Source organism: Silurus meridionalis, chromosome 6 (genome assembly GCF_014805685.1).
Source record: "Silurus meridionalis isolate SWU-2019-XX chromosome 6, ASM1480568v1, whole genome shotgun sequence".
In the NCBI taxonomy this organism is placed as follows: Eukaryota; Metazoa; Chordata; class Actinopteri; order Siluriformes; family Siluridae; genus Silurus; species Silurus meridionalis.
The window spans coordinates 19,927,937-19,940,826 of record NC_060889.1 but is presented as its reverse complement, the minus strand read 5'-3'; the positions used below and the strand labels follow the sequence as shown (position 1 = coordinate 19,940,826).

The following is a 12,890-nucleotide window of genomic DNA, read 5'->3' as shown; positions in this document are numbered from 1 at the left end:
CTGAAAGTTTCACAAGCTTTAAACACTTGCTTTAATACGAAACCTCTATGCAAAAACTACTCACACTCACGTCCCTGACCATCTCGCTAGTGTATTATAACATCCTACATTGCTCACATAAGCTTTTTAATACCCACACAAACTCGCATACACTCACAACCAGCACTTCAGACTCAAGTACCCATTGTTGTTCTGAGTGAGACCCAGTGAATCATCAGGACCATATTGTCACCACATTTATTGCATTGTGGAGATGCCATTTGAAAATAAACACTTAAACTGAACAAATTCCAACAATTTTCATCTGGACGTTATTGTCTTAAAATCGATCATTGTTATTAAATAATAAATTACTTGTGTCATTGTGTTTATGAAACAGTCTTATATGCTATTGTGAAATGCAGCAAAAATGACCTTGCTGGTATTGTGTGTGAATAAAAAAAATGATAAATGCTCACATACACATTTGTGCTTTTCAACAGGATCATTGCAACCCTTTCTCCTGAGACACTGGGCTTATTTCAGGAGCGTATTCAATTCTTAGATAAGAAGATACAGCCAGGCATGTCCAAACTGACGTGGTCCTCTAAAGAACCAATCAGCATCTTTATCAGCGACTGCAGACTTCATGCCAACAAGGTCAGCATTAAACCTTTCCGAACCCAGAACTGGGTATCACATGCTAGCGAATGAGTATGAGTGATAATTGGAAGATCTAAATAGAACAGATACTTAAAAGAGAAGTGTTCTGAAAGCATTAGTGGAACAGCTATGAATTATTTCTTGGAGACCTTTCCAAAACAATGCTCTTCAGAGGCCTTAAGCATTCCGGAAACAAGGATTTGGAAGGCAGTGTGTATTAGTACATGACAAAAGAGTCTTAAGGCACCCATACAAAACGGTAACACAACATTTAACTTCAATGAAGTCTGAAAATATCAGATTCTTTTGACAAATTGGTGTGTAGGGAGCACCGGGCAAGCAGCCAGACACACCTAGCGATGCACAACAATTAGTTTAGAGAAGAAGGGATCACATTTCTGGGAAAAGAAAAGGCTGAGGAAAATAGTGTAACTAAGCTATATTCCAGACTGAGCCAAAGTTAAATCTAATAGTTCTGTATATGACTATATGTGTGTGTGTGTGTGTGTATGCGTATACATATATACATATATACAGTATCGCACAATATATATATAGAGTGGAACCTCGGGTTACGAGTTTAATTGGTTCCATCACTTTACTCTTAACCTGAAAAGCTCGTATCCTGATACAAATTTTCCCAGGCTTCTTTGTTGGCGGCATGGTGATAGGAATACGTACAGTATTTAAAGTTCAGTAATTCCACACTGTTAGGCGACGGCGGATGTGTATGTGCTGCGAGGCGCGGCGAGCACGTGGCGATACGTAAAAAAAACTAACCTGCCTGCGATTTTTCCGTGCGCAACGCTCGTATCCTAAAAAATTTCTCGTAACTAGAGGCAACATTTTTTATGAATTGCGACTCTTAACTTGAATTTTACGTATCCAGGGGCACTCGTAACTCGAGGTTCCACTGTATATATATATATATATATATATATATATATATATATATATATATATATATATATATATATATATAGTGCAATTGATACTGATGTCAAAAATATGTCAAATAGACAACCAGCTAAAGGCTTTTTTTGCTCTTGGTCAGGGTTTTAGTTATGTAATATGTTTAAGACTAAAGCAAATACTGATGTTATTGCTCCTGTTTTTATTAGTAGCTTTTTCTTAAAACTAATAGTTAATATTCAATTATTATATTGTTCCCATTTGCATGTGGGTTTCCTACAGATTCCTTCCCTAGTATCTTCCCTATTTCTAAAATCTGCATGTAGGTGGATTGGCTACTGTAAAATACAAATCAAGCATGAATGACTGTGTGAATGTGAATATTTCCCTCAGTGTTCTCCAGATCTGCTGCCACCCTGACCAGGCTAACGTGGTTACTGAGGATGAATGAATAATTGAATTTATAAATGGGGGGAAAATGGCAGTTATGTAATACACACAGAGGCAGATACATGATTTTCTCATCTTGTGTATTAAATACTTCTGAGGCACTGCTCAGCATGAAAAACCTCAGCATTCACAGTGAGAGCGAGCCAGCGTTGGTGCACTGCCATCACTAAGGCTTTTTCTCTCACACAAGCACACGAAAAAATGATTAATACAGAGGGAAAGAGCATGAGAAAGTCAGTGGGAATTATGGGGAAGATCATGTCATTATCAGGCATTGGTGGGGCATGATGTCAGGAGCAGGACAGGAGCAGTGTGTTGAGACATATGCATGGCATGGAAGGGAAGAGGCTTGGAAACTAGCATTACACACACACACACACACACACACACACACACACACACACACACACACACATATGGCTTTATACCATCTCTCATCATCAAAGCCTCAAAGCTCATTCGTTGCTAAATTCTTTATCCTATGAAAGCTATGAAATCCAGATATGGGAAGCTGGATGTGAAGCTGTGAGTGAGAAGGAGATTAGTCTCCGAATGATAGTCTCGTCTCAAGGGGGGAAAAGCCCAGAAACCCCTATACAGTGTTTTAGAAACACCAGCGCTCCACAGCTTGCACGATGCTTTAAGGATAAGACCTGTCTCCTTTGATATGGCGTTCGGCATGTGTTATGAGCGGCTGAAAACGATGTGCTCCCTGTGTAATGTGCTCAGTTAAAATAAGCAGAGAAAGAGTGCAAATAAATCGTGAAGGAAACGAATCCTGGCGTGATTTTTTTTTCCTTTTACTCTTTCTCGTCCTCTTTCTCTTACGTTCTGAATTCTTTTCACTACAGGTCCAATTACTAGTAGCTGAGTATAAGGCTGCACAGTTGGCCATCACTCAGCGCTGTAAAGAGATAAGTGAGCTCTTGCTGGTGCATGTGGACGGCAAGACAGTGTACAGCGATCTGGAGTTTGAGAAGGTCCAAGTGGAACATCAGCAAAGCCAGCTGCGCCGACTCCAAACTGCATACAAAGACATTGTGGACATCATGAGCAAGATCTACGAGACGTTTCGCAACGATGGGCCAAATGTAAGCGTCGGTTTGTGATTTTAGTCAGTTTTATTTTTTTTATTTGGTGTCTGATATTTGTATGGGGGTGACCACACATTTATGGAGTTTCACCTGGGTGTTAATGCATACCAAAAACAAGTGTATGTGTTTTCAGGTGCAGCAACATTGGGTGACCTACACCGACAAGATGGACCTTATGGTAGAAGAGGCTTTGCGTCTGAACGTTAAGTGCTCCTTACAGGCACTTTCTAAAGCAATAAATGGAGACAGCAAGACTTCCCCCAACCCTCTGTTCAGACTACAGGTGGTTCTGCAGCAAGATACATCCGGGTCTAGTGAACAGGTAAAAAAAAAAAAAAAAAGAATTTCTGCACATGCAAAATAGATCCATAAACACAATGTTCACCTACATAAAGTTTTATTTGTGAAATATTTTCGAAAGACATGAGATCTGTGGATGCACAGTTTTTATTTCATTAATAAATTCATGTATAGTGCAAAACATATCCATCTTTGAACACAAGATTCGTTCTATGCCCTAAAATACATCCGCTGGTAACAAAGATATTCTGAAATGTATCCATTCATTCTTTAATGCCAAGTTATGCGTCATTCAATTTTTAGTCTCTTAATTAATTTCTTACACTATATGGACAAAAGTATTGGGACATCTGACTTTCTCAGCCATATGTAGTTCTTTCCCAAACTGTTATCGTAAAAGCCGAAGGCACGTCATTGTACCTCGTGTCTTTAGATGCAGTAGGCAATTCCCCTGTGCACAAAGCAAACTCCATGAAGATATGCTTTGCAGGGGATGGAAGATCTTCTGCTATAGAGCTCTGACCTCAACCCTATTGAACACCTTTGGGATGAATGTGAATGCTGACTGCACCCCAGGCCTCCTCAGTTCACCCTACATCAATACCTGACTTTACTAACACCCTTGTGTCTGAATGAGCTCAAATCTCCCACAAGCACACTCCAAAATCTAGTGAAACATCTTCCCAGAAGAGTGGAGGGAATTATGTGGAAATGTTGAAAGCACTGCTCAAACAGCACGTTCCGTACTCATGACTAGGTGTCCGCAAACTTTTGGCAATATAGTGTACAATGTATTCCGTGCCCAAGATTTGTTTGAGTTAGAAAATTAATGTTGCTATTAGCAAAAATCCTCTTGTCACAAAAGAGAATAACATCCAGTGACAAATAATGAATATAAACCATAGTAGTATTAGGAATTTTCACCTTTTTTTTTTGTACTTCAGAATATCTTTTTTTTTTTTTTAACATTTAGAAAACAGGCAAAGATAGTGCAGGATAGCTTCATGAAGAGGCAACATTAAAAGGCCATCACAAATATAGAGAGAAAGTTTTCTAGTTTAATTTTCATAGAATGTTTTTTTACGCCAACACTGCAGCACCTGCTAATAGATATGTGGGATATACTAGATGACTTATTCACTTACCCATGTACAAAAACACACCCACATTTTTAGCTTATACAAGTTTACTGATCTATCTATCTATCTATCTATCTATCTATCTATCTATCTATCTATCTATCTGTCTGTCTGTCTGTCTGTCTGTCTGTCTGTCTGTCTGTCTGTCTGTCTGTCTATATATTTACTGTATTTATAGACACATACATTTATACATACATTATATATAATAAATCTTGCCCAGGGTCATCATGTAGCATGATAGCAGATTGATAGCAGACCAGATTCATACATGCAGATGTGCTAGTCGTAGTTTACACACAAGGCTACACAGTCTTCTATCATCGTTTGTGTATGTGTGTGTTCCATCTCTAGGTGGACTTCTCCCCAACTCTGCCAAAGCTGGCTCAGACAGTAAACAGCATCGGCTCTCAGCTCTTCAACACGGTTTCGGGCTTCAAGCGGTTGCCTGACCTCCTCACACGCACGCGCTCCCAAAGAAAACCTACCCACCTCATAATTGGTAAATCCTCTGTGATTCTTTATTTTCCATCCAACCAGTTCACTCTTACATTTCTTTTCAGTTCCTGTGCTGTGCAATGACCTTCCTGTTCATCCATCCCCTCCTGTTAAACCACACATTCTGGCTTGAACATAAACGTGGACTAGAACTGAGCATTTCTTCATTTCATTTAGGTTCAGGTTTTCAGTCTCCCTTTCACCCTAATTAGTCCTCGGTTTCTTGGCTTCTCTTTCCCTCGTTTTTATTTCTTTCCTCGTTTAATTGTGGGCATTAAAATTTACCAGGCTCTCTGCATTAAGCGTCTTATTAGGATGGACCCTACATCTAATTGCCATCATGTAGAGCACAGGATAAAGAGATCTTTTTAACCCTGTACGAGGTTACGCAAGGGTGTTTTCACACTCGCATTTGCACCGTCAGTTCAGTATGCGTATGTGTGAACTACTCTTTTCTTTTTTCTTTTTTTCCTTTTTTTTTTTGTGTACAGACTCTAGCATTTGGACCTTAAATGTTGCGCTGAGCGAGAATGCAAAATCTTGTTTAATGCGATATGTAAATTTTTTTTCCTTCTTCCTTTACAGAGCAGGATGAAGAGATCTGTAAGATTCAAACTGCAATAGCTGCAGGTATGACTGTAAATGCTACACACCTGCAGGCCTATCTGAAGAACTGGCACAAGCATCGTGAGATCTGGGAGATCAAGAAAGACCCCTTCATTCAACGATATGAAAACCTCAACCCTTCCGTGTCAACTTTCGATTCTGACATAGCAAGGTATTCATTCTTTAACGCGCTCTTCATTTGGCTCGCTTCTTCACGTTCCTTCGCATTCTGATCGCTTTTTCCATGATATTAGCATAAATGAGGTTATTGCCGATACTTTATTATTCTGAAGCCCATTGGACATAATCGCAAACACCATTCTACACGATTTTATTTCCTATTTTGGCCAGATCGAGCATCGCTTTGCAAAATAAACAATTATGTCAAATACCTGCTTAGGTTCCCTGGTGGTCTAGTGGTTAGCATGCAGCGCTCTCACCAGCCATTAGGGTTGCACAAGCCAGTGCACTCTTAGTGCCGGTCCCGAACCTGGATAAATGGGGAGGGTTGCGTTAGGAAGGGCATCCAGCGTGCCAAATCGAACATGCGGATCATGAATACGGATGATCCGCTGTGGCGACCCCTAATGGGAGAAGCCGAATAAAAGATGTCAAATACCTGCTTGGATAAATAGAAATATCCTTCTTTCAAATAATGATTTAAAACAAATTCTTATGTTGGGTGCTGAGGGGTTTTTATTCGATTTTTTTTGGCATTAGGGTCTTAAAACCGTTGGATTCGAGGTTATCCCTTTATAGCCAATGCCTCTAAAGCGGCTATATCCTACCCAAAATAATACATTTGCTAGCTCGACATGACGCTGAGAAACTAGTGCAAGCTTTCATTCATTCTAAATTCCAGACAAATGTTGCATGTTGCTGTCTGCCTGCTCGTGTGAGGAAGCTGCTGCTCCTGGTTGAGAATGCAGCAACCTGTTTCCTTCTCAGAAAAAAACAATTCATTCCACATTACTCCAGTCTTACTCAGGCTACCTTGGCTGCCTGTAAAGTTCTCCATTGACTGCACAGTCATGCTTTTGATGTTTCAAACTCGGAGTGGTCTTCTATAAACCATGAGCATTAGTCACAGCACAACCTGCACTACCCTCATGTTCAAAAATTGTATACTCGTTCTATAAATTTCTGCAATACTGTCGTATAGACCTTTTTCTAACGTCACACCCTTTTATGTAGATCGTTGTCATATCAATGTTGTGTGTATTAAGGCTAGAGGCCTTTAATGACCAAGCTCAGTACATCAATAAGGTGCGTGTATGTTTGTGTTGTGAAGCACAAACTTAACGAGCATGCTCAGGCATTCATTGCCTTCATGCAGTCAGGTCTACGTTGTCTTCGTTGATGTAGTTTTTTGCCCTTTAAAAGTAATCAATGTTATGAAAAATTGTGCTCAGGGCTCCTTCACGGAGTCAAACACAATGTCAATATGATATTTTTAGGGATCTGCTTTCTCTTGACTATTGAGTTCCTAACTTGATAATCAATTTTAAACCATTTATTATTACTATTTGTAATTATTTATCACAGTCAAACAGTTTTCTGTGACTATATATATATATATATATATATATATATATGTGTGTGTGTGTGTGTGTGTGTGTGTGTGTGTGTGTGTGTGTGTGTGTGTGTGTGTGTGTGTATGAGAGTGTGTATTGGTGCAACTGATCACAAAACTCACAGTTCAGATCATGTTACAGATCGGATAATTTTTCAGATCAGCAAAAAAAGTGGAGGTGATAAATATAATTCGCTTTCCATTTATTATAAGCAAGGTTTCAGCAAGGACATTTTGAATGATGCAGGAGGCTTTTTAAGTTCTTCTGCTCCTGCGCTAGCCCTTGTTGTTGACGGTTTAACATGTCCGGTTCACGTGAACACATGACCGCTCTATGTAGTTGGATAATGACTTAAAAAGCAATATTGGCAGGGGAAAAAGATGTCTTTTATTGTGCGATCGTACAAAAAATGAGCGATTAATCCGGTTAAACTCACGATGCTGAACTATACGGATCAGGGATCAGCCGCGATCCATTGCATCCCTGATATATATATATATATATATATATATATATATATATATATATATATATATATATATATATTTGGCATTAGCCTGTTTGAAGATTTTTTTCAATTTTACAAACCGCGTATACAGCATATGGGTTAAAATAGCAACTAAATATAACAAAATATAATTTCAAATTGTGTCTAAAAGTCATGTTTTGGTTACTTGCGTTAAACACGAGTCAGGGGGACGTTATCTGTAACGAGGGTTACAGGCGTGTTTAACTCACACTGTCAAAACACCTCTTTGTGCTTGTCTTTAACACAAGTACACTCATTTATCTGGAGACCTTGTACATGGTTTGTTTTAGTGGGGGCAGGTAGTGGTGGGAGGCTTAAGCATAAGACACAATAGACAGTGCTGTTAATTAAAATAATGCACGCGGGGAAAGGGTATGATGCATGTGTTGCTATACCCTCAAAGCCCATTATTTTTGTATGTGTGGATTATGTTATTCTGCTTTATACCACAGCCATATGGGAAATACTGCAGTGTTTAATTTATTACCATATGAAATGTCACACATTTTAATGGTTTATACTTGGATCTGGAACGTCTGAGAGACAAATGAGTTCCTGTTCTCAATTATGTTATAGCTGTGATAAACTAGCGTCTCCCTCTTTCTCTCTCTTTCTCTCTCTATTTCTCTCTCTCTCGCTCGCTCTCTCTCTCTCTCTCTCTCTCTCTCTCTCTCTCTCTCAAAAGAAAAAAAAAACAGAGACTGTAATTTTACTGAGAAACCGAAAGCATACACTGTATCCTGAATATTTTCCTGTGCTGATAAACTTTGCAAAGCTTTGCGACTGTTACAAAGTGCTTACAACCTGTAAATCCATTAATTAAATGTCCTTTAACAAAAAAAAAAAGAAGATTTTTACTTCCTTGTTTTATTTGAAATCATAATAGTTTTAGATTTCGGCTGTGTACAGTACAAGTTGTAACTATACAATTAACATTGAAATGAACAAATAAACATTAACATGTCCTTCATGTTACAGCTGGAATTCTGGAACTACTGTCCAGGATATGCTGAACATATATGAATATAATGCAATCTTTTGACCAATTATATTCAAGCGTTTAGATGCACTGTGAAACAATAGACAGATTAAACTGCTGCACATGAGGTGCTCATACTGATATAAAGCTGTTTTTGTTTACTTTATTTTTTATTGATCTGCTTTCTGGTTGTGAGTAAATTCATTGTGCAAATTGTCTACATTAAAATGTTATAAACATTCAGTATGACATAATTTGCTTATGTAAACTGAAACTGTATTTACCCACTGGAATCAGATGATTATCATAAATTTCAGCACAACACACATCTTTGATATCGGTGTGCTTTTTTTAATGCTGCCATCAGTCATTAACGCCTCTGAACCTCATCACACAAGTTGCTTCTATTTTCTCTCACTTTTTTGTCTTTTTTTTTTTCCAGGTACGCAGAGGTGGCAAATAACGTGCAGAAGGAGGAAACTGCGCTGAGTGTGCAGTTTGTGTTGCTGGACTGCTCCCCACTGAAGTTCTCTCTGTTGCAGCACTGTAATGAGTGGCAGAACAAATTTACCCAGCTACTCAGCCTCACGGCTATCACCAGCCTCAAAGAGCTGCACTGCTACCTTCAAGACAGTGCACAAAGGTGTGTTTTAGGGCTTTTTCTAGGAGTTCTAGTAGTTTTTTTCGTGGGTATAATAAAAATAATGGCGATCATTTTAAAACAGCAACTAATAATAGTCATAAACTATATTGCCAAAAGTTTTTGAGGCACCTGGTCATTCCACATTTAGTCCCAATTTGCTCTTATAATTCCCTCCACTCTTCTGGTTTCACAAGGTTCCGCTTGTGAACATTTGTGTCCATCTGACACAAGGGTGTTAGTAAAGTCAGGTACTGGTGTAGGGTAAAGTGAGGAGGCCTGGGGTGCAGTCAGCATTCACATTCATCCCAAAGGTGTTCAGTGGGGTTGAGGTCAGCGCTCTATAGCAGGACATCTTCCACTCCAACCCATGCAAAGCAGACCTTCATAGGAGTTTGCTTTGTGCAAACTTTGGGTCTCCTAGTTCAAGTGAAGGGAAAATTGTATGCTGCTGCATCCCAACACACTCTGTTCAACTGTGTGCCTTCCTCTTTTCAATAACAGTTTGGGAAAGAACCACATGTGGGTGGGAAAGTCAGGTGTCCCAATACTTTTGTCCATATGGCGTATCAATGCGGGATAATTCTAGTGAATTCTAGTGAAAACGCAAAAGACATTAACATTTGTGTGTTCAGGCTCTCCAAGGCTCCTCAGACTCTGGATGAGCTGGTGGACGGTCTGAAGTTGCTGGAGACCTTGCGTGAGGATTTAAGTAAAACAGAGAGCAAGATTCATCCCATTCAAGATCAGTTTGCTGTCTTGGAGAAATACGAGGTCCCGGTGGAACCTGAAGTAAGAGTGATATACAGAAATAGTTACAGCACACATTTATATACAGTATTTTACAGTTTTTCTCAGTCGCTTTGGAGCATTTCTCAAATCATCCTTAAGATTTGCAAATCAGTAAGTGCATTCCCAAAACAATGTGTACAAACAGCACAATACATTGGATTTCTTGCAAAAGCCTGTTTTTTGCTCAAATTCCTTAGTACTTCTCTCAAAAGTAAGTATTTGTATCACTGAACATATCATTGCTATCAAAATTACAAGTCCTTTTATCATTGTTTACGAACAAGATAGTCAAAATGTTTAGTCATTTTTTTAATATGACAATGCTTTATTTAGTATTTTTTGATGTAAACTATGTTTTGGATTACAAGTATTGAAAATGCACGAGGCTGAATTGGCAACTATGAGTTTCAACAGCACAAATTTACACATTACTGTATGTGGGATATTGATTGTAAGAGACGACAGGATTCACACTTTTTTATTTTCTTTACTAGTAGATTACTACAATTAGTATTAGTAAAAAATTACAATATAATGTCATTGCGATAGAAAATAAAAAGACACAAATTAAAATTCGAAAAGGTAAACATAGGAAACACTTCTTAGGCAGAACTGCACATGCCGCACTATACAGTGTAATCTGTCACTACCCCCTGACATCCCAGTCTGTCGAGCTACAGATTTTCATCCACATCACAACAGATATTATCCATTGCAATACCATTGTGAGGCCATGATTGACAACATGGTCCACAATAGTGGCTCTAATTTCATCTGAAATGTGTCTATGTCTCTGGCCTCTTCTTCCTCTTCCTTTGTTTTGCCTCCTTACCCTTCCAGCATGCATCATTATTTTTGGCTCTCGACCATGCTTATTTCCTAGTTTTTCATCAATTTCCAACAATTGTATATCTGTGTTTTGCTCTTTTTATAAACACTCGCCAATTACAGTAAAGGTTCACGAGATTCAGCCTTGACCTATTTTAGAGAACTAGTTAATTATTGGTTGATCTAAAAGTGAACACGCCCCTTTATTATTGACATTCAAGGTTCATCTGCACAATTCATCAAGACACATTTACCAAAAAAGTTTAATAGAACTGTAAACTAAAAAACTGGTTTAACCATTTTGCACTCAATGGCTTATGCAATGAACTGGTGCCTAAATGTTTTGGGGGTTAAAACCATTTAGGTGAAACCAGTATAATACATTTTGATCAACATGACATAAACAACTGATAATGTAGGAAAAAGCAGACACTTGTACACAATCGAATAAATGATGTACCAAAGCATTCGCAATTTGATCAAAGCAACGAGAAATGTTCTTATGATGAGCACAAATGACTAAATGATGTGGAGTTTGAACAAGTAGTTTTGAGAATTTCATTTCTGATCTGAGAAACTCTCCAAAGCGACTGAGAAAAACTGTAAGCATGATCCTCGCTGATTCTGACTTTATTTTCCATCAATGGCGGTGTTTTTTAACATCATCCTCTCTCTTTCAATCTGTGCAGATTCAGCAGATGTTGGATGGTGTAAATGGTAAATGGGAGTGGTTCCAGCAGGTTCTCACTGACAGTGAAGTCATGTTGAATGAGCATAAGGAAAAGTTCAAGAGCAATTTTATAATTTCTGCTGGGGACTTCAAAAAAAAGACACAGTCTATTGTTCAAGATTTTAAGAAGACAGGTACTGTAACACACACATACACACACACACACACACACACACACACACACCACTTTACATGATAAGGAATGCTGATTTCGAAACACAATCAACAAGAGGCTGATGTGAGGAAGTTTGAAGCTCATCGTGAAGTGCTTTATTCCTCTTATACCTCCACTATTTGCCAACGCTTTTTCATTTGTTTATAGTTACTCATGTGGATGTTCTCACTTGTAGCAGCATCAGAAAACATCTGGCAACACAGTCAGAGCTGCTTTCGGAAACATAGAAAAATAAGAAACACCTTCTGATCAGTTACATTGGGGAATTTGACAGTGCTATGTCATAAAACCACTTTTTGATACCTCTGATTTTATTGATAGTTTTATTGAAACCGATGTGTATCACAGCATGATCGGTAGCAGTATTGATATCGCATTTACAGGCTTAACAGAGGAAATGCAAATATTTTGATCCAGGCATTAAAAAGTGGATACTGTGTGGCCAGATGAGAGACGAGCATGTTGCTGAGGTTATGTTTACCGTGCTGAGAGAGGCACGTAGAGCTGGTTGGTGGTCAGCACCGACCGAAGCCTCCCACCGAGTGCCCCATATCTCCGCAAGCCTCCACAGCTCTAGGTCACCTCTCTACATGAGTCCCATGCTATTCACCCTCCTGCAAAGCAAAAAGAGTTCTCCAGAGCATAATTAAGCACGGTGTAATTCTTCACACTCGCCCCCCCACACACTTTTCCTCCTTCTCCCACTTTTCATTTTCCAGAGTCTCATTTGGTTTTCTCCTTCGCTCGCACTCTCTCTCTCTCTCTCCGAACGCCGTATGCCGATTTGCTCCCTCATCACACATTCTGCACGCGTTTTCCCCACCTCCTTCATTCCTCCTTCGTCGACTATTGTTTATCTCCTATTTGTTCTCCGCATCCATTAAAATAAGATTGAAAAGTTTCTCTTTTTCCTCCACTCATGTTCACTGCTTTTTTTTTTCTTTTTTTTTCTTTTGGACTAACAACAAAGTCATACAGTGACAAAAGAGTATCAAAGAGGAC

General features: G+C 38.9%; 1 protein-coding gene across 1 annotated transcript in view; it reads left to right on the top strand.

Moving 5' to 3' along the window:
* dnah2 (dynein, axonemal, heavy chain 2) overlaps nt 1–12,890 on the top strand; it is a 161,853-nt gene that overhangs the window by 56,110 nt on the left and 92,853 nt on the right. The window contains 8 exon segments of the mRNA XM_046851713.1: nt 483–639; nt 2,856–3,095; nt 3,232–3,420; nt 4,892–5,039; nt 5,621–5,813; nt 9,166–9,366; nt 9,999–10,155; nt 11,673–11,847. Of these exon segments, the coding sequence (XP_046707669.1) occupies nt 483–639; nt 2,856–3,095; nt 3,232–3,420; nt 4,892–5,039; nt 5,621–5,813; nt 9,166–9,366; nt 9,999–10,155; nt 11,673–11,847 (1,460 nt within the window).